The following is a 22,695-nucleotide window of genomic DNA, read 5'->3' on the forward strand; positions in this document are numbered from 1 at the left end:
AAATAAAACATAAAAACCATAAAACAGTTCATCAATTTATGGAATTACAAACAGGGGAATAATTTAAACAAACAAGCTAAAGTACAATCTAAAAATACACAACTGAAAGTTTAATATTCTGTCTTCGTGTATGGGAAGTAATCTAAAACATGCATATAGTCAGGAATCAAAACCAACATTTCTTTCAACTGCTTGTAAGAGCATTTTAATTTGCTTTTTAGATTCATCAGCACTTAGGATTGGGACGTAGGCAGAACATTTATCAAGTATGATTTCTAGGACTCTTTTCAACAAAATTTATCAGGCAAAAAAAAAATGCTGCAATTTAATTCAGAAATCTGCTTTATTTTACATATCATACTTTATATTTTTGTGTGTTTTTTTAAGGATTTATCATTTCTGTATACTATAATTTCTATTTCTATTTTCTTTTAAATATTTTCTTGTTGTACTTGTTTTTATTAAAATATCTTGTAATACCTCAATATGAATTTCCTGATGGAATAAAATAAATTTGAATTGAATTGAATTAAAAACCATTAAAAAGGTTACTTTGTCAGAAACATGTTTAAGAACAAGATAAGAAAGGAAAATGTTGTTTTGAAGGTAATACTAGCTTTCCATACCTGTATGTTCCGGGAGCACATATCAAAGGAGACGCCATGGTGTTATTACATGAATAACCCTCAGGACATGCCATACATGATGATAGACCTAAAGAAAGATCAATATTCCAAGAGAAATCAAACACAGAAAACACTGATTTCATGAAAAAATCTGTAAAACCCAAGGTTAATTGCCACAATATCATCATACATGTAGACAAAGATTTGGTACAAATACACTAACTGAACATTGTTAACTCACGAAATCGAACCTGAAAAACAATCTCACAGAAAATCACCAACACTGAAAAGCTCATGGGGATGGTGTACTGTTATTACTGGGAAAAACACCCGGCATCATGCTCACTTTCATGATTATTTTGCTAATTTCACAACAATTCACTATTTCTTCCAGAATCATTGTTTTATCTATTTAAATACATACAGACACCTGGGTAGTAATTTCAATAGCATGCACATGTAATTTACGTTGTGAAATCTGCACAAGTTGACCTCATATGAGTCATATAAAGGGAATAAGTTTGCTTTACAAATTTGAATAGCATTTTTGGTCATAAGAGAAAAGCTCTCAACTAAGTAATGTACAGTCCAATGTAAAAATATCCAATACAAAAGACTTTATGCATAGCAGTCTTTCAAAAATGTGGAGCGAATTGCAATGCGATACCAGGAAAATCATTCCCTGCAAATGATAAATGCCTATTCTTTTACCATTTTCAACCAATTGGAGATCGAGTCCAATATTCGCGATGATGATCTCTAGAAATTGAATGTTAGACCACAATATACAACTCACTAAAAATAAACCATTTTATTCACTTTGAATGGATGCACAAACTCAGATGTGATTCCGTTCTTAACCCCTACAAAACTGGGCCCATACAAGAAAGGTTGGAGTCCAGAAAATGTGTGTTATAGCGAAATCATTCAACCTCAAACGGGTTAATCCAGTCACAAATTTTGTCTGAAAAGCAATTCTATATTCTGCACTCTCATAATTTTTGTCTCTCCCTCCCTCTTGGAGTTTTCGTGTATATGTAATTTGCAGATTATGAATATGAAATTGCCCTGATAACAATTTTTGTTTGTTTTAGAAACGAACCTGTACTGTCTGCATATTCGCCATCATTACATGAAGTACAAGACGTGGATCCAGCCGAAGCGTATGAACCACGCGGACAGATTACGGGACTCAGATGGGACGAGGTACATCGGTAACCCTCCGGACACTGCTCGCAGGATTGGGATCCGGTCTCATTGGCATAGTAACCTGATAAGGGAAGGTACCAGGGATGAAGCAAATTAGAAATTATTCCAAGAAAAAAAGTAGTAGTACTTTTTACATTAAGTCTAATTATGCTAGTTTTCTTTCGAGGTACACGCATATACTACTGTAATGAATAGGATTAGAGCCTTTTAGGATTCTAGTTGTTTACACATGTATGGTGATGCTAACTAAAGAAAAAAGGTAAATGGTCAATAAATCTAATAATTTTTTAAGGATATTCAGAATATTCCTTTTGATAGAATAACAAATCATTTTACATTGTAAAAATATATTGATATTCTGACAATGTTTTTTTTTTTTTTACAGAAATTCTGATTTAATGTTCTGACAAAATTATAAAAGTGAAAAATATTCTACTAATGCAATAATTAAAAATACATTATTGAATACGCAGATGAATACCTTAAATATAAAGTGCACATGTAGAATTAAACCTCACTTTATTATATTCAAATTTCTTACAAAATTAAAAATACAATTCTAACATCAAATCTCAAAAGAAATGAACATGTAAAAAAAAAACATTGAACATTATGTTAACCCAACTGAACATAACATTAATCTTCACGAAATATACACAGTACATGTACATGGACCACATGAAATATGGGTCATATCAATACGGAAACATGAAGCAAAATAATGCAAAAGTGGGATTTTATTGTCATTGAAGTGATAAATTCATGAAGGGTTTAAATTGAATATTCTTTTATAATGTTTCATTATGTTTTTGTTTTTTTGCTTTATTTTGTTGGTGTGTTTCTGGGACACAATGAAAGCCTTTAGCCACTAAAAGGCTTTTTGGAATAAAGGTATGATTAGATTCTTGTACATGTACATGCACATGGCTATAAATCTTTTAGTATAAATATATCTGATTGAATATTTTCTTTGGGGGTAATACTAATAGAAAAATTAAAGATGTAGAAGCAAGCAGCATAGTGTATAAAAAGCATGAACAAGAAGCAACTCAAACTCCATGGGCCCTGTTATGAAAGAGATACTTGTATGATTAATATCTAAAATTAATTGTAATTTATTTTGTACCATAACCTACCTTACAATCAATAATAAGAATTTATTGAATCTGTTAAATTGATACACGTTCCACAGAACAAGGAGAAAATGCTGGGACAATATGGAGTACTTATAGGAATATATACTCATGTATACAACAATGACAATAATAACAGTAACAAACATACATTCATCACCATAAATTACATGTAGTTACCGGACAAGTTCAATCAAAAGCAGAGAGGTTAAAATTGCAATTCTTCTCATTAATGTTAAAAATAGTAAGTATACAATTAGGGTTATAAGTAGTTACTGGAGAGTGCAGCACAAAAACACAAAGAAGTGCTATTATAGGAACACGTGTCCACTTTGTGTGTATGTGTATTACAAGGAGGATTGCCAAATAGACAATTCATCAATCTTTAATAACTTTATAGTTCAAAAGTCTGAAGTAGTTGCAGCAAACAATTATTTCATGAGAAAGTCTTTTAATTTATAAAATTTGATTGTTACCATATAAATATCGTACATCTAGATCTGGTACAATAATATGAACTTATCTTTGTGAAATCATGAAATCTTTATAGCTCAAAACCAATAATTATGATGATCACTATATAAAGCACAGAAGTACATACAGTGTATGTGGGATAGTGTATTAATATTGCTTGGGAAAATACCCAACATTTGATGGAATTCCATGCTTATTTTGCTCATTTCCAAGCAATTACACATTTTCTTCCAGAGCCATTTGGCACATATTTTCTATTCATTTATATTCAAACACAATGGGTGATAAGTTTATTAGATTCTGATCGAACTTGTTTTGAGATTGTTACCACAACTGGTATTTATCTTGAAAACCACTCTATTTGTTGTATGGTAAATTCTAGTGGAGAGTTGGAAGAAACTTTATACAAGTCAATTTTGGGCCCATATATCAATCATAGGTTTGCAGTTAATCACAACTTTGCACTCAATTGCTGGTCTTCAATTTTTAGCATGAGAGTCAAATTGATTTGCTGTATAAAATTTATCTATAATTTTTAAATACATGTGCTGGAAATCTTTGCAATTGATAGCAAATATTTTCCTTGCAACTCTCCATTGGTCAGTACGTCTGAACATTGCATTCATACACGTCTACCGAAGGCAGATGTCTACGACCACATACAGTGTTTACTGTAATGTCTTCAAATTTCCATTGAATAGTAGTAAACATATGTTTCATGCATTTTGGAATACAACCAATGTCAAAAGATGTTATTATAGGTATTATGAGGTTTAGATGTACAGTAGGTATTTTTATCCTGTGCAAAAATCCATTATCATCTATAAATAAGGAAGAGCATACTGTGGTACATGTATATAGTTGGGGAAATGATCAAGGCAGTGCATAGGAAATGCATAGGAGGTTAATGCGAAATGCATAGGAAGTATATGAGCTACAGTACATAAATGCAAATATATGGGCAATGTGTATACTGAAGTGTATACGGTACTGGAAATGTATGCAGGCAATGCAAACCGATATGATGTAGGAAGTACAATGTAGGCTATGCATAGGAAGTGTGCAGTCAATGCATATGATCTGTACATGTACATGTATATATGGGTGAGGTATAGGAAGTGTACAGGTAAATGCATAGGAAGTGTACAGTCAATGCATATGATCTGTATAAGGGTTAGGTATAGGAAGAGTGAAGGTATTATGCATAGGAAGTAGGCTATGCATAGGAAGTGTACAGTCAATGTACATGATCTGTATAAGGGCTAGGTATAGGAAGTGTACAGGTAAATGCATATGAAGTAGCCTATGCATAGAAAGTGTACAGTCAATGCATATGATCTGGGCTAGGTATAGGTGTACAGATAAATGCATAGGAAGTGCATACAGTCTATGCATGTAGGAGCAATGCATAGGAAGTAGGGTGCTGTGCAGATAGTGTGCACTGGTTATGCATCGGAGGTGTATAATCACATAAGGAGTATAGATGGGTTATGCAACGCAGATGCATTGGGAGTGAGTGCATAGGATATGCATATGAGTAATATGTACAGGAAGTGTCCAGGTAAATGTAGGAGGTGTGCAGGGGTATGCACAAAAGAAAGTGTATATATGTATAAGGGCTACATGTTTGCATAGGAAGTGCGTAAATAAGTAAAGGAGTGTATAGGTAATGCGTAGGCAGCATATAAGAAAATGGGCAAATGCATAGGAAGTGCATATATACGGATGCGTTGGCAGTGCATACAGGTATAAACAGCGTGTAGCAAGGAATCTGTGAAGGCAACATGGCAGAGTTTTGAAAGAAATCACCTGTGGTACAAGCTGTACGCTCAACTGTTCCTGAGACGGGACAGAAGAAACCTATCTCACATTCCGTACAGGAGGAGCTTCCGTTCAGAGCATAGTAACCTGGATCGCAAATAGTTGCAAGAGCGCCCCCTCCAGGGCACTCGTAACCACCGGGACAAGTTGAGCAGGATGTTTCACCGGCAGAACTGTAAGAACCAGCTTCACAAGGCATCTGGGTAACGGCATTGCAGAAGTATCCTGCTTCACATTTGGTGCATTCTGAGGCTCCTGTGGTGTTGGAGAAGTAGCCATCAGCACAGACGACAGGCTCAATGGTTCCATTGACAAGGCAGTAATGTCCGACATCACAAGGACTGCAAGCTGAACTACCATTGCGAGCATAATACCCTTCCTGACATTGACTTGCAGCTGCACCCCCGCCAGGGCATTCAAAACCACCAGGACAAGAACTGCAAGATGTGGCTAATGAATCACTGTAATATCCTTCATCACAAGCAAGTTCGCTAGATGGAGTACAATAGTAACCTGCAGAACATGGCAAGCAAGATTCTGGACTGCTTCCAGGGTTATAGTAGCCATCTGGGCACTGAATCTGTGCAACTGTTCCATTCAAAGGACAGTAGAACCCTGCATCACATGAGCTGCAACTCTCGCTTCCGTTAAAACTGTAGCTTCCGACAAGGCATTGGATTGGTTCTCCGGTTCCATTGCAAGAGTACCCTCCAGGACATTGAAGACAGGATGTAGCTCCTGCATTGCTGTAATATCCAGCAGCACAAGGTGATATCGAAGAAGGGGAGCAGTAGTATCCTGCAGTACACATAGCACATTGTGAAGCCCCTGAAGAACTTGAATAGGAATCCTCAGGACAAATGATAGGTTCAATTGTACCACTCAAGGGACAGTAGTGTCCAACATCACACGGGCTGCAAGATGAACTTCCATTATGAGCATAATACCCTTCCCCACACTGGTTTGCAGTTGTGCCCCCTCCGGGACATTCAAAACCACCAGAACAAGTCGAGCAGGATGTTTCACCGGCAGAACTGGAAGATCCAGCTTCACATGGCATCTGGGAAATGGCATTGCAGAAGTATCCTGCCTCACATTGAGTGCATTCTGAGGCTCCTGTGGTGTTTGAGAAGTAGCCATCCACACAGATGACAGGCTCAATTGTACCATTGACAAGGCAATAATGTCCGACATCACAAGGACTGCAAGCTGAACTACCATTGCGAGCATAATACCCTTCCTGACATTGACTTGCAGCTGCACCCCCGCCAGGGCATTCAAAACCACCAGGACAAGAACTGCAAGATGTGGCTAATGAATCACTGTAATATCCTTCATCACAAGCAAGTTCGCTAGATGGAGTACAATAGTAACCTGCAGAACATGGCAAGCAAGATTCTGGACTGCTTCCAGGGTTATAGTAGCCATCTGGGCACTGAATCTGTGCAATTGTTCCATTCAAAGGACAGTAGAACCCTGCATCACATGAGGTGCAGCTCTCGCTTCCGTTGAAACTATGAGTTCCTTCAAGACATTGGATAGGTTCACCAGTTCCGCTGCAGGAGTACCCTCCTGGACATTGCAGACAGGATGTGGCTCCTCCATTGCTGTAATACCCAGCAGCACAAGGGGCTATTGAAGAAGGCGTGCAATAGTATCCTGCGGTGCATTTTGTACATTCCTCAGAGTTCAATCCGGTGGTGTAATATCCATCAGCACACTGAATATGCTCAGTAGTTCCATTCAAAGGACAGTAGAACCCCGCTTCACAGGCTGTGCAGCTATCGCTTCCACTTCCAGCATATGTTCCAGCAAGACATATTACAGGACCTTCAGGGCCGCTGCAGGAATATCCATTTGGACACTCCGTACAGGATGTGGCCCCTGCATTGCTGTGATAACCAACATCGCATATTGTCTGCGCTGTGGAATTACAGTAATACCCTTGTGCGCATTGGCTGCAGGTCTCGGAACCAGAGGCACTTGAAAAGTAACCTGAAAACACAAGTTACTGTTATGGTTAGATGGCATGCAATTAGAACAGTCTTAAACTCTTTGAACTAAAAAATAATGATTTCAAAAGAAACAATGTCAGACATCTTTAATGAGAGAAGTTGAAAATGTTTTCAATAGGGTTAAAAAGATCCATATTATAATTCAACAAATCTAAAAGACTGAGGAAACATGCAATTTGTTTATGGAAAACTGTATGAACATATTGAAAGACAAATTTAACTTTTAAAAGGAGATGCTGAAACACAAGTAAATTCTCGATTGGAAAAAAAATTTGCAAGTATTTGCGTTTCAATGTCATCCTTGAAAAGTAGCATCATAAAGTATTCAGCAATCAGATCTGCTGAAAAATTGGTTTGCCATAATTTGTGCTGCAAATGCATATAATGATAATAGGGTATTTACATTGAGCACATATCCACCTTGAAAACATGCACATGTGTTTAACCCCACCCGTGTCGGGTGAAAAATTCTACCAAATATTTGAGTGATTTTTTTAAGTTCATACAAGTTGATACAGTTGCAACACAGACCGTGACCATGTATTTTATTCCAACATGCATGTCTTCTTCTATTAAGTTTAAAAATTGTGACCAGGGCCCCGTCTTAAAAAGAATGTCCTTTGTAAGCAAAGGCGAACACACAAAATTTTTAAGAAAACAATGAATTTACGAGTATACATCATATCTAGAAAATATTTTGAACAAATTTGCATTTAAGATGTTGACGTTGCTGGCCGTCCATAGTTGTGGTTGATCAGATCAATCGCAAGTGTAAGATGGGGCCCAGTAATACTTTTTCTTCTTTGAAGTATTTTGTCGCTAGAATCGAAGGGTGTTTAGGAGTACTGTTCAAGGCGGGGGAAAAAATATCAATTTTTCCGGGGTTACTTTTTGAGAGCCCAATTTTTCTACATTGTAGTGCAGTTTACATTGGACCCTATAGAATTTTCTGGGACTCTTGTATAGTTTTCCAGGGCTCTTTAGGGGGGGAAATTTGCCATGAATATAAAAACAACTGAGTTTTAATATTCCTAAGCCATTGTTGCCAATAAAATCACAACAATTGCTTTTAACAATATTTTGGGCAGCGTAACACAAAGCTTTATTGATCGTGGGGCTGATTTTTATGATTGATAATACACAATAATCAATGCAATCAATCGTAGAAATCAGCCTGATGATTGATTGCTAGTATACATATTTATGTTTTTGTAAAGGCTGCAGTACATACATGTAGCATGCAGGCCAAAAATGATAAACATGAAAATCGTATTGATTGAGCTTTTGCTCTATGCCACTAAAAGACCCAAACAATTGAGCCGGGATTTTATCGTGAAAATCGGGATGTAAAAATCAATTTCTATTTGAAACATTGATTACTATGCACAATATCTAGGTCATAACTATCCAACTATGGCATCAGACTATATGTACATGTATACCCCATTGTTGCTATGGAAACATTGTAAATGTTTGTTTACCTGTGTAATATAATCTACAATAAAAGTTGGACTCTTGTGATTCTATACTACACGTAGAGTCCCCTCCATTGTTCAAAGTTTGACCTAATTTCCAGCATTCTCCTCTTGTTTTCTCTTCTTTTTTTTGAGGTTTATAAGGAATCAATATCGCATTGTAATTCTTATTTTAAATCTGACAAGAAGATTTGATAATGGAGCGTGTGGATAATCATATCTCCTAATCTTGTCAGGCTGTTTCGTTTGAAAGATAAAAAATATTTCATTCTGAACAGACATGGGGGTATGAGCATTTGCACAAGCTGTCCCAGGTCCCAGGAACGGTCTCCTTATGGTTGCGGGATGATGCTTCAGTTCATAGTAAAACATTATCCTTGAAATAAGCCTAATTGTTGCTCCTGATTCCAGATGGATAACTAGTAATTGTCCTTGATTTTTTCACCATTTCTTCCTGTCCAGAGAAGATATTTTATCTTTCTTCCTTTCATACCAAAAGAGAATTCTGCAGGCTAGATTGAGAGCCTTATAAATCAGATTTACCAGCAATCATGAGGCTTAATGTGTATTTCCATTTGAATTCAGGAACGAGTGCTCATTAAAGTCATGGAAAATTAAATGGGAATCAACATTGAATGGTCAATGGTTATGTGCTTCAGTACATTAATGGGAAATTTCAAAATATGAAAATATTCACTCAAAGATTGGTTTGTAGGCCTATTTCAGACACATATTTTGTAGTTAATAGAGCTTTAAAGTGGTCATTCATTTCCATTTGAATTCCAGAATGAACACCCATTAAACAAGTAGAAAAAAAAAGGAAATTCAACATGGAGGTGTTATCTGTTAAATTATCCATTTCAAAACGTCAGTGGGAAATTTCAAAATGTGACAAGATTCACTCAATTTAAGATTAGTCTGAAATCCAGACACATATTTTGTAGTTACAACTTTTAGTGGTCGTTATTTAAATTTCCATTTGATTCCCGGAATGAACGCCTATTGAATAAATGGAAAATTAATGAAATTCAACATTGAAGTGTTATATCGGTTAATGCATTATGTACAGGTATTTCAAAATGTCAATGGAAAGATTCAAAATATGAAGAGATACACTCAATTTAAGATTAGCCTATAATCCAGACACATACCTGTAGGGCATGGAGTAGGTTCGTCAAGGCCACTAGTTGGACATTGGTAGCCTATAAACAAATAGAAAGGAAAATAAGTTAGAATGAGGAGACTCAGCCCATGGTCTACCTCAGTGCTAGAATTATGGAAAGCCACAAGTGTCAAATATTGTTTACATTGTATGTTTCTAATGTTTTACTGCGCTCTTGCCTAATCCCTTAATGGTGAAGACAGCTATCATGGTTAAGAATGATATGAGAGTCAAATGAGCTGATACATTGAGCTTCTACTGTTTAATAGCGAGTTATGTCACAATTGGCTATCCATAGTTAAGCCATAACTAGAGACCAGAGTTTAAAATCAAATTAAACCCAATTTCAGATTAGGGGCTATTATGAATATGAAACTTACTAAATGAAACAAACATACATGTACATGTAAGTCTCTGATTCTTTGATGCAAATAGATCAGACCTTCATTTATTTCTGTTACTTTGCTGAGGATGTGACTATAATTAATTTACTAAGTCTGTAAAATCATGCAATATTCAATACTCAAACTTTACTCATGCAATGTTACATTTAAAGGAGAATGAAACCCATGAAACCAGCTGAATCCATATCAATGAGAAGAATCAAAGGAACACATTGTTGAAAGTTTGAGGAAGATTGAATGAATAATAAGAAAGTCATGAGCATTTGAATATTGAGATCACTAGTGCCATGTAGATCCTCCCATTGGCAATGCGACCAAGATCTGTGATGTCACACACGTACAACTCTCCCATTTGGACACTGAAAATATACCCCAAAACATTTCTTTTTGCTCATTCTAATCATATGACAAACGATTCATCAATGATATAATGTTGTGAAACCTCTGTACTTGTCATCTCATAAAGAGAACACCTCACCTTGTGATAGACTCTATAAAAGTGAGAATATAAGTGAAATAAGTACTAAAGTAATGAGGGAGTTGTACGTGTGTGATATCACAGATCTTGGTCGCATTGCCGATGGGAGGATCTACATACATGTAGCACTAGTGATCTCAATATTCAAATGCTCATAACTTTCTTATTATTCATTCAATCTTCCTCAAATTTTCAACAATGTGTTCCTTTGATTTTTCTCTTTGATATGGATTCAGCTGGTTTCAAGGGTTTCATTCTCCTTTAAATAACTGTCACCCCTAGTTTTGAAAAAAGTGGACTAGCCCAAGTAATATGCTTACCTGGTGGGCATTGCTGACATGAGACTGTTCCATTATAAGCATAGGTGCCTGCACCACATTCTTCACATCCAGTCTGGTTTGAGAAGGGAACATATCCACTGGGACAAACCTGTAGAAATACACAATTTGATCATAATAATAATAATATACTTCTGATGATGATGATAATAATAATGACAAAAATAATCATGATAATAATAAGAAAAAAATAATACAAAATAACAATGACAACAAAAATGACAACAATAACAACAATTATACTGTAATAATAATGATAATAATAATAATAATAATAATAATTATAATAATAATAATAATAATGATAACATATGAAAATATAATGAAATAATGATCATGAAATATTCATAATCAAATTGACATTGAAGTACCAAAAATCTTCATCAGTAGTAGTAGAAGAGAAGAAAAAGGAGTCTAGAATTTTACATTTATATTTTTTTCTTTGTTGCTTAGAAACGTCAGGAACCAACCCTGTCATAAAACCCCTGATCTTTCAAACAAATGCAAGCTACTAGTACATGCAGTATAGTGCATACAGTACATGTACATATAGCAGCACAAAACACTTCTAACAAACACAAGAAAAATGGTGTAAATATATTTTTATATATGTAAGTATTTGATTTACAAGTTACTTTAAGCCAGAATATACAGTGAAATTGAAAATGAGAAATGAAACTACATGCAGGCTAAATCAGCCCAATATTAAGTACAAAGTCACCGCCTAATTCATTTTGATTGAGACAGAGCCAAAAGAAACTGTGAACTGAAAATAATCTTTGTTTACATGTACATGTAAGGCAATTTATGCGAAAATCATCACTAGTTCACTGTATTGACATTATACATGTAACTGTATGAGCATTTTTAAACAGAATATTGGCATTTAAAAAAAAACATTAAAATACATTCTTCATGAATTATCTATTTATTTGAGATACGAACACCTCAAAAAAAGAATAAGGCAGCAAAGATATGTTGCTTTGCCAATTTGAAGACTAAACAGAGATCAAATTTATGTAAGATGGAGTAAAACTGAACTTACCATTGGTTCGTTATACACAGACGGGCAGTAAAGGCCATCTGGACACTCTAAACAAGTCATGTCCCCGTCCAGCGAGTACTGACCATCAGAACATTGCGTAATGACGCCGGTCGCAGAATTACATTCACTGCCGGCTGGACATAACGTACAAGTATCTGCCCCTGCAAGACTGAAATAGCCACCGCTTGGACATGGCTAGACAAAAATAATTGACAGAAGGATTACACTGTATTAAACTACATGTAGAGCCAACTGCTCAGTCTAACATAATTCATCACATTTTACCAAACTGGTCAAATCCATGCCACCAAAAATTGGTTTATACGGAGAGAAATGAGAGTCAGCAAAGATTGGGTGTAAAATAGTTTTGTGCTTAAAATCTCCAAATTGATGTACTTTGTAATATGTCACAATGTTGTTATTTTACATCCATTTTTAATTTCAATAAAATATTCAGTCATATTAATACTTTATTATCATTAAAACGGACACTAAGAACTTTTTAATAGGGTATGTCTTCAGTACTTCCATGACACTGCTGAAAAGATGATTGTGGTGATAAATGTACAATGTCAAAAGGGTTGGACTTTTCTTTTCTATGTATCTTGATATTGTTATTCATGTTTAAATGATTTCTTCATCATAAAAGAATTCTTCAATACACTATCTTTATTCTAAAACCACTGAAAACAAAGTTGTTTTGTAGGATTTCAACAAAGTCCAGAAAGGAATACATTGTAGTTTCCATAGCAACAGAGTTTCTTACCGTGCAATCACCTGCGGTTGATCCACCGGGGTCTGGGTTATATGTTTGTGCGTCACAGGGTGCCGGAGCTAAGGTACCTCCATCGCAACTATAAAAAATAAAAGAATTAAATATTGTAAATGAAATAAAAACCTTAAGAAATGACACAGCAATCAAAATAATCTACAAGTTCAAGGCTAAAATGAAAGCCTACATGTATCTCAGTATTTCTTTCCTCCTTTTTTTTCTTTGAAGGGGGAGGGGGGATGACAGGCCTTTGATTCTCAGATTTCAGTTTCATTTATTTCACATAGATCTCTTTATTTCAAAAATTCACAAAAATACATAAATACAAATAAAATTCTTATACAACAGAACAGGTATTGACAAAAAGTAATAAGGAACAATGAATATCATCACTGTATGGCGGATGTTGGGGAAAGACAGAAAGCTATTGGCCTTTCCACATCTCAATTTACAAATAAAAACAAACACAAAGCGAAGAAAGGGGCACCAAAAGAAAAATAAAAGTCCTAATCAGTAGGGGGGTGACAGGCAAAGAAAGGGACACATATATACCTAAATATACTGAGATTTTGAGGGTAAGGACAACATTTTATCTGGCTTATTTCTGTACCACACAAGTGGGAATTTTGGTGAAATGTGCACATAAAATATCAAAGGCCAATGAAAGGGATGTGGGTATGAATATGATTGTGAAAAATACATCATTGCATTTTCTTTTATATGGAAGGGGTATGAAAATAACTGGGTAAAATACATCATTGCATTTTTTTATTATTTGGAAGGGGTATTTATATGATTGGGAATTTTTTTATTTGGAAGGGGTATTATATGATTGGGAAAAAATACATTATTGTATTTTTTTGCATTGCATTTGCATTGCATTTTTTTTTTGAAAAGTGTTAAACCTGAACATTCCCACTGCCTATTACTTTCAGATCAATACAGGTGCATAGACATTAAAGTGTAAAACTTTATAATAAAGTGACTATCAATTTTTTGTTTCTAAATAATACAATGCGAAATAAGGGATTTCCTAAGAACTTCAATTTGAACAATACACTGTATATATGTATAGTGGTTCCACGGAAGAATAATGGAGGGTTCATGCATACAGATACATTCAAGGGAGATTCAAATTTCATTTTCATCAATGATTTTTTTTCCCAAAAAATGCCCCCAAAATCATCTTTTATATTAAAGATGATTTTGGGGGGGGGGCATTTTTTTTTCTTTGTCCTACAGTAGATGAAAATAACATGGATAAATTCAAAATAAAAAAATATATTGACTTCATGTACCTATACAATAGACCACTTCGTAGTTACTTCATGGACAATTTTGGTCAAATGACCTTTCATTTCTTTCATTATTAAAGGCAGATTTCAAAGCAAAATATTACATAAGCAAGCCTTACATAGCGCCAATAGCGGGATGAAGAAATTGAATAGACCAGGTGACTAGAATAGCACTTCAATGAACACTTTATGAAGGTATTTGTTGCATTTCTACTTTGAATGCATATTATAGCATGTTGCACAATGTACTTGGCAAACTGTGAAATACATACATGTACCAGTAATTCGTGGATGCATTGTTGTTTTTTGTGGATGTAATTGAAAAACACAATTCAAAAGAATATATGAATAATCAAGACATCAAAGTTGGTGCTTATCTCATTAAATTTTAAACCACCATGTCACTTTTATACTTACCAATGACCTTCCTCTGATCATGTGCAGAATCTTTGAATGCGCAGAAACGAACTAAGAACTGGCTTTTTTACAGTAAATGAGGGTTTTATTTTGTTTTATGTCATGAATTATTTGTCAAAAGTCAACATTTGTAATGTAAATATATATATGTCTCTATACACTGTAAACACTGGTAATCCTACATGTAAGTATAATTATTCTCAAATTAGAATTCAAACACTGTCTTTTTAATATTTGATAAAGATAAATGAGGGGATTCTTTTCTTTTCATCATGAATTACACAAAGTGTATTCTGATTTTCATTTTTTTCTCAAGATTTGTATGATTCATTTCATGCTGAAATACATGTACTATAACATGTACATGATTCATAATGAAAAAGAAGCCCTTTATTTCATAATATATCTCAGGGCTTTTTGTAAATCTTATATTATCCAAGATTGAAGTTCCAAAACCAACTCAGATATCAATCTACACTTTAATCAATTGATCTTCCAAATGAACAAAATACCACACACTCTTAATGTCAAAATACACATGTACTCGACAACCCAAAGCGCTTAATTACTGGCCATGTCTGCGCTCTTTATTTGCGGAAGCTCCAAGTGGATTATTAATTGCTAGGCGACAGAACGCCAACAAGCATAAACCATCAAAAATGTCAAAAGAAAACCAACATGTGTACAGCGTTATAAAAACTGTGTACACTGGAGGAGCTCCAGACTTGCTCCTTTTTTTACACGAAATGCATGGATTGCTTGGCTCGGAAAGCAGGGCTTCTTTAGAGCTTGTGCAAACAAGCATGACAAAGTGCAGAATTTGGAGAGGGGACAGAGAATTATATTAGGAAACAATAGATGTTATGAGGTGGTAGGCATAACAGGCTGTGGGGTAAGGGTTGCACAATGCGTCAATATCCGGGAGCACAGATCATTCGCACACAGCTGCAATCATACCTTGCCTTCTCACTAAAGGTAATATTGATTGGTCAAAGTCAACTTTATTGACTATTTGAGTGAGGTTATAGTTCTAAGCAATCCATGATGCTGTTACCAAATATCGGGGTGTCAAACGAGTTAGTACTGAAATATGAATTGAACAGATTCCTTCTTCGTATCATCACAAAAATAATGAAGATGGTAAAAATATGCCTAGGCCTACTCAATATAAATATCCCCATTAAATGAAAAGAATTTACAAAAATACAAATCTGTATTAATTTATACAGAACATGTAATTAATTTGCACCTTACATAAAACTCTATTAAACAATATTCACTTTGATCAGAAGAAATTTGAATATTATAAAAGGAGGAAATCGATTTGAAAGGAGACAAAAATAATTTGAAATGGCATAACAACTTGCATAATAAAAATTAATATTTATTAGAGAATTGACCAGGGCTTTTTTCCAAATACTATTAAATGTTTGGGGCTCCATTTTACACGATTGAGTCTCCCCAACTGGTTCTGTTTTCATTTTCTAGTCACAATCCAACATTGTAATACTGTTCACCAATAAAATTTTGCCCAAATTTATAGCATACCTGTAAATTTTCATGTCTTTCTTTATAAATCAAGTTTTATCTTCATCTTATTTCATCAATGTCTTCCCAGGGTACCCTACTGTATCTTGGACCATGTACCCTTATAGTCACTGTCTGGTGAACCTTACTAGTATACTATAGGTAAACCATAGAGATAGGTGGGCCTTATTAGCAGGTGGAATTTATCTATCTATAGACAAGTGGTCCTAGACAGGTGGGCCTGACAGACAGGTGAATCTTTACACAGTAGGCAAGTGAAACAAACGTGTAGGTGGACCTTGTAGACAGGTCAACAGTATAAGTAGGCTACATGTAGGTCAACCTTTAAGAAAGGTCAACCTTCTAGACAGGTGGACCTTATGGAAAGGTGAACCTTATGGACAGGTGTACCTTACAGACAGGTGGACTTTAAATGTATAAACAGGTGGACTTTATAGACAGGTGAACCTTATAAACAAAACCTTAATATACATGTAGACAGGTGAACCTTGTAGACAGGTAAAAAAAAAGGACAGCTGAACCTAAACATAGACAGGTGAACCTTAATATAGACAGGTGGGCATTAAAGACAAGTGAACCTTATGGATGGGTGAACCTTACAGACGGGTGAACCTTATAGGCAGGTGAACCTTACAGACACTAGGCAGGTGAACCTTACAGACAGGTAGACCTTATAGACAGGTAGACCTTACAGACAGATCAACAGTACATGTATAAGTACATGCAGGTTAACATTAAAGAAAGGTTAACCTTTTAGACAAGTGGACTTTTGGACAGGTGAACCTTATAAACAGGTGGACCTTGTACATATGGTGAACCATATAGACAGGTGAACCATATAGACAGGTGAACCTTACAGACAGGTAGACCTTATAGACAGGTGAACCTTATGGATATGTGGACCTTATAGACAGGAAACAGGTGGACTTTATAGACAGGTGAACCTTATAAACAAAACCTTAATATAGGCAGGTGAACCTTGTATCTACAGGTGGGCCTTATAGACAAGTGAACCTCACAGATGGGTGAATCTTATAGGCAGGTGAACCTTATAGACACTAGACAGGTGAACATTATTGACAGGTGGACCTTATACATGTAGACAGGTAAACTTTACAGACAAGTGGACCTTATAGACAGGTGAACCTTATAGACACTAGACAGGTGAACATTGACAGGTGGACCTTGTATGTAGACAGGTAAACTTTACAGACAGGTAGACCTTATAGACAGGTGAACCTTATATACACTAGACAGGTGAACATTATTGACAGGTGGACCGTGTATGTAGACAGGTGAACCTCAAACGGGTGAACCTTATACATATAGGCAGATGAACCTTATGGACACTAGACAGGTGAACATTATTGACAAGTGGACCTTATACATGTAGACAGGTGAATCTTACAGACAGGTACATGTAGACCTTATAGACAGGTAGACCTTGCAGACAGGTCAACAGTATTCAGGTTAACCTTAAAGAAAGGTTAACCTTTTGTGGACTTTTGGACAGGTGAACCTTATAAACAGGTGGACCTTGTACATATGGTGAACCATATAGACAGGTGAACCTTACAGACAGGTAGACCTTATAGACAGGTGAACCTTATATACAGGTGAACCTCATAGACAGATGAACCTCATAGACAGCTGGACCTTATATAGGTGGACCTTATAGACAGTTCAACAGTATAAGTAGGTCAACATTAAAGAAAGGTTAAACTTGTAGACAGGTGGACTTTTGGACAGGTGAACTTTATGGACAGGTGGACTGTGGACCTTATAGACAGGTGAACCTTATAAACAGGTGGACCTTGTAGACAGGTGAACCTTATTGTGTAGACAGGTGAACCTTGTAGACAGGTTAAAAATAGACAGCTGAACCTTAATATAGACAGGTGGAGCTTTATATAGACAGGTGGACATTAAAGACAGGTGGGCCTTACATGTATAGACAGGTGAAAATTAATGTATAAGACAGGTGAACCTTAATGTACATGTATACAGTAGACAGGTGAACCTATAGACAGGTAAACGGTAAAACCTGAATAGAGACAGGCAGACCTTACCATAGACAGGTGAACCTTATTGACAGGTTGACCTTTATGTTGACAGGTGAATCTGACCAGACAGGTGGAACTTGAATACAGGTGCACCTTGATAGAGTGAACCTTAATTGACAGGTGGACCTCCATGTAACAGATAGGTGAATGTACCTTTAAAGACACGTGGACCTGTCACCTTGCATACGGACAGGAGAACCTTCACTCAGTAATAGCTTTAACCTACATGTCCTGTACAACCTTGTAATATTTTTCGCAGATGAGCCTTTACAGACAGGTGATCATCTACAAATGTACACAATAAAGAGTCTGACACAGCAGACAAACCTTACCTTACATGTAATAAGCCCAATTTACAGGCAGCAAGTTCAATCACAATGTACTCTTTTGTGAAGACAGACAGAGAGAAGGGTACATTGTACTCTAATCTAATCAATAATTCAGGATTAAATTGATCATCCTTTCTGAAGCCTTCTATTCAAGTACATCTAGTCAATCTACAATGTGTATTACAAGAGCCTGTATCATTTTTACTGTACATTATGTAGGCCTACACTATCTATCTAGAGTAAAAGCACAATGAAAAAGACATAAATCTCAAACAGTACATGTAATCAGACACACAATGGGGCTCTCCGAGGCCACTATTGGCTTCAGTGGTGCTCTCAATACCATTGACCTTTGATATTTTTGTGTCCTTTTAATTTTTCCCCACGGCTTTGTAATAATGTATTACTTACAGAAAAGTGGCCTTGCCCGTAAGATAATGTCACAGAATATCAACGAAGGTAGGCCTACATAAGTACATTATTCTTGGGAGGGTTATCTTCCACAAGCAATAGTCCCTTTAAAAAACATGTCAGGATTCCTTTTTTGTTTCAGAACATGTACATATATTACAGTATTTCTACATGTATCAGGGTCCTGTGAGGTGTTACTTTTATAGTAACTTTTATACTTAACAGTTTGTTATAACTAATTCAATAAAGCCTACAATGTATCAGATTTAATTATTTCAGTAGCTTTTAACTGTTCTTTTTAATAATTTGTTCCTATTTTATAAACAAGTTTCATGATACAGATCCCTGTTTTTGTTTTATACAAAGAGTATACATGTCTGTACAGAGAATGTTAAAAAGTCAAACGTCCATAATTCAAATGAGCATATATACACTTTTATATAAGTATAGAGCTTAAATTCTTTTAATAGTGATAAATTGCTTTTCAATTTCTTTGTTACTGTACAAGGTTGAAAGCAAGCAAATTAAAGTTAGGATCTTATTTTGAAATTTTGCACAGATTTTTTAAACATAGAAAACTGTATGAGATGAGATAGTCTCCCTGAACACTACACATTTTTTTAAATTTGGTGATTGGTGATCGGTGGGGATTTTTTACCTGATTGCTAAGAAAGCATGAATGGAATTCCTTGCCAGCAAGCAAGCAAATCTGAGAAGAAAATATTTTAATTTTTCTTCAGATTGATTAAATCAACCGTTCTTCACCTCAAAGCTTGTATTCAAGGACATAAAATAAACAAATGCAAGAACAGTTTTGCCAGGTTTGTTGTTGGTGTCTTCAAACGCACAAGCAGCGTCACATCGATGCTCAGTCAACTAGAGTGGCCAAAACTCTTGGAGCTTAGGGCACAATACAAAATGATGATGATGCATCGTATCGTCAACCAGCATATAGACATTTGACAGACGTTCCTGATTCCGGCGATGACACCAAGCCGTGGACACTTCAAGCGATTCCAAATACCTTTTGCAAGGACTCTCATCTATCAAAAGTCCTTCTTTCCAGACTCTATCAGGTTATGGAATTCCTTGCCAGATGAACTACCCAATGTCACCTCTGTTAGCCTCTTCAAACAGGAGGTACAGAGCATCCTGCTTCGCTAAGAGAGGAGCATGGTTTTTTAGCTGCACTTAGTAACTTTTTAGAATATTTTATTGAATGGCACTGTACATACTCCATATTTACCAGACCTACCAAATATAGCATGACAATACACCAGTCGGTGGACTGTACTTTATCAGAAGGAGAAGAAGAAGACATCTCAAGTGAATTATTACAAAAGGATCAAATATGGGAAACCTTTCGTTTTATAAATTTTAAAAAGATAATCATAAAGGGCTCTCTCTCTATAAAAAAAAAATTGATAAAGAAAGAGCGCAGATGGGTATCAATAGTGGTTTTGACATTTCTCACTTAATTTCTACCGGCTTCCTAGTCTATTAGTAATAGTAGGATTTCCACTTACTAAAATCCAGGCGGACACTCTAAACAATCCCCTGATGAGTTGGAATATTGACCACTTGAACAGTTCACGATGCAGTCAGATGTGCAGTTGCATTCTGCATTTGCCCCTGTGAAAGAAAAAAAAAAAAATTATCGATTGCTCATCAAGTCAACTTTTTTTTACATGATCAATTATAATATCATGGGTCCTAAATAAATTATAGAATTCTGCCAATTCATCTTCACACCAACTGGGACTGTGTGAGATTAGTTAGCAATTCTTCTTCTTAAGTTACAATGTAGAAGTTTGTTCAAAGTTTAACGTTAATTTTATTTATAGTCTAGGTCTTAAGCTTTTTAAGTTTAACTTGCTGTCCTGCAATTTTTTGTTGCATCAAATCACAAATGATGCATGTTTTGAATGCTGGTATAAAGATGAAGATAAAAAAAATAATGGCAATGATTACAATTACATCCGGTCATGGTGCACTGGTGATTTAATCCCGGAAAATTGCCACATTCAAAGCATTTTCCATTTAGATGAAAAGCATGAAAATACGGTCTGCCAGGATGGCTGTGGCTGTGCCGTGGCGCGATCGAAGCTCGCAGCCCAGGGGCCCAGTCCCAGGGCCAGGCGGCCGTCTCAGCTCAGCCTTACTAAGTCTTAGACCAAAAGCTTCGGTCTCTGTTATGTTGGTTGTTCAGCTGAACTCCGTTGGCTTCACTCACCAAATACAGAGACCGAAGATCTAGCGCGATCTGTACAGGGGACCCAATGGCCATATGTTTATGTGTATTAAGTTTGGATAAAACAGGGCAGTGAAGTTGCGCGACAGCCGAGGTAAGTCACTGTTTTAGTTCCTTTTAACTTGATTTTCCCTGTTTTTTGGCAATTAATGCCAAGAGGGAATATTAATTTGCATTTTGGTCGCGTTAATTTTCAAATGTTTGATTCATTAAAGACAAAAATTGAAGAGCCCCGACGGGGGGATTTTGCATTGTAAGTCCCCTAATGGTGGCTGCACGATAGCGAGCCGTCTGTGTATGAGGAGAAATTAAAAAAATAAAAAATGTTAAAAAACTCCTCGAAACAGACGGCTGCCAGCTGTCTAACTAAGTCTAAGCTACGGCCGGAGCGCTCTCTCGCATTCAAGTCTCATCTCACTCCATATATTATAATAATCAAGAAACGTTTCCTTCTCAAATTCTCACCTGATATTGAGAGGCAGGAAATAATAACCACGAGCAAATACCAATGCGACTGCATCCACTTCATAAACCCTCCAGGCTCAAACAGAGCCATTTCAAGCCGATTTTCGGCAGGTTGTCAACGATCACAGAGTTGCTGATCCTAGGCCTACATCAAAACTTCGCGTTTGTCATCATTGTCATCCCGAATTTTCACTTAAAAACTTCACCGATCCGCACGCGAAATCGACCAAGATGTTATTCCAAAATATATAAGTCCAATCGATTATTTCTCGGATATATATTCCGTGTTTCTTGCAAATACAGTTTTCCTTATTTCACTCGTAAAATCACAGAAGTTTCAAGATCATTTTAATTTCGTAGCTGCCGTGCGTGAATTATATATTTCTTTGGCTTAAGCACGTACCGTAATTGCTATGCTCTAGGCCGACAGACCAGGCGCGCGGCGATGGAGCAGTCGAAGTTAGCCCCCGACTCGATCCCAGACTTGCACGACATATAATCGCTGGCCTCATTACGTTCGTTTAATAGAGCGAATTGAAAAAGCAAGTTAAGATAATCTACAATTTATTATAAACATAGACTACAATAATTTTCTAATTAATTACATAATTTAATGTAATTAAAAAACATTTCAATGTTAAATTGAGTTATCAAATCTAAGTTGCATGAATTTATTCCGAATAAATATTAAAGTTGGCTGTATTGTAAGTCTAGGAAACTTTTTAGATAAGTGATTGATAGCGGAAGAATGACGTCATAGCGTTCAGTTGCTACGACTACAATGCACGAGATCCGAGGGTACGTTATTACTTCGGTCCATTCTGACGTGCACTGGCAAACGGTTGAGTAACCAATTATTATTCAGAAATCAATGAGATGGGTGCTTTTTCCGGTTTACATCATTCCCTGTCCTTTGGAATGATAAATAAAAATCCGGGATAGAAAATTGTAATGGATTATTATT

At 35.9% G+C, this 22,695-nt stretch overlaps 1 protein-coding gene across 2 annotated transcripts in view; it reads right to left on the bottom strand.

Moving 5' to 3' along the window:
• LOC129267226 (uncharacterized) overlaps positions 1-22,459 on the bottom strand; it is a 171,341-nt gene extending 148,882 nt beyond the window's left edge. The window contains exons 1-9 of one of the 2 annotated variants that reach the window (XM_064103565.1): positions 21,732-22,459; positions 20,542-20,647; positions 12,947-13,034; positions 12,181-12,375; positions 11,118-11,226; positions 9,905-9,955; positions 5,252-7,258; positions 1,729-1,896; positions 627-714 (exon numbers count right to left, since the gene is read on the bottom strand). In XM_064103565.1, coding sequence (XP_063959635.1) covers positions 627-714; positions 1,729-1,896; positions 5,252-7,258; positions 9,905-9,955; positions 11,118-11,226; positions 12,181-12,375; positions 12,947-13,034; positions 20,542-20,647; positions 21,732-21,822 — 2,903 coding nt within the window. In that variant the 5' untranslated portion in view covers positions 21,823-22,459. The remainder of the gene's footprint in view (positions 1-626; positions 715-1,728; positions 1,897-5,251; positions 7,259-9,904; positions 9,956-11,117; positions 11,227-12,180; positions 12,376-12,946; positions 13,035-20,541; positions 20,648-21,731) is intronic. The other variant, XM_064103566.1, reaches the window with a different exon arrangement.
• Between the last annotated feature and the right edge of the window lie 236 nt (positions 22,460-22,695).

The sequence above is a fragment of the Lytechinus pictus genome, chromosome 8 (assembly GCF_037042905.1).
Source record: "Lytechinus pictus isolate F3 Inbred chromosome 8, Lp3.0, whole genome shotgun sequence".
Taxonomy (NCBI): Eukaryota; Metazoa; Echinodermata; class Echinoidea; order Temnopleuroida; family Toxopneustidae; genus Lytechinus; species Lytechinus pictus.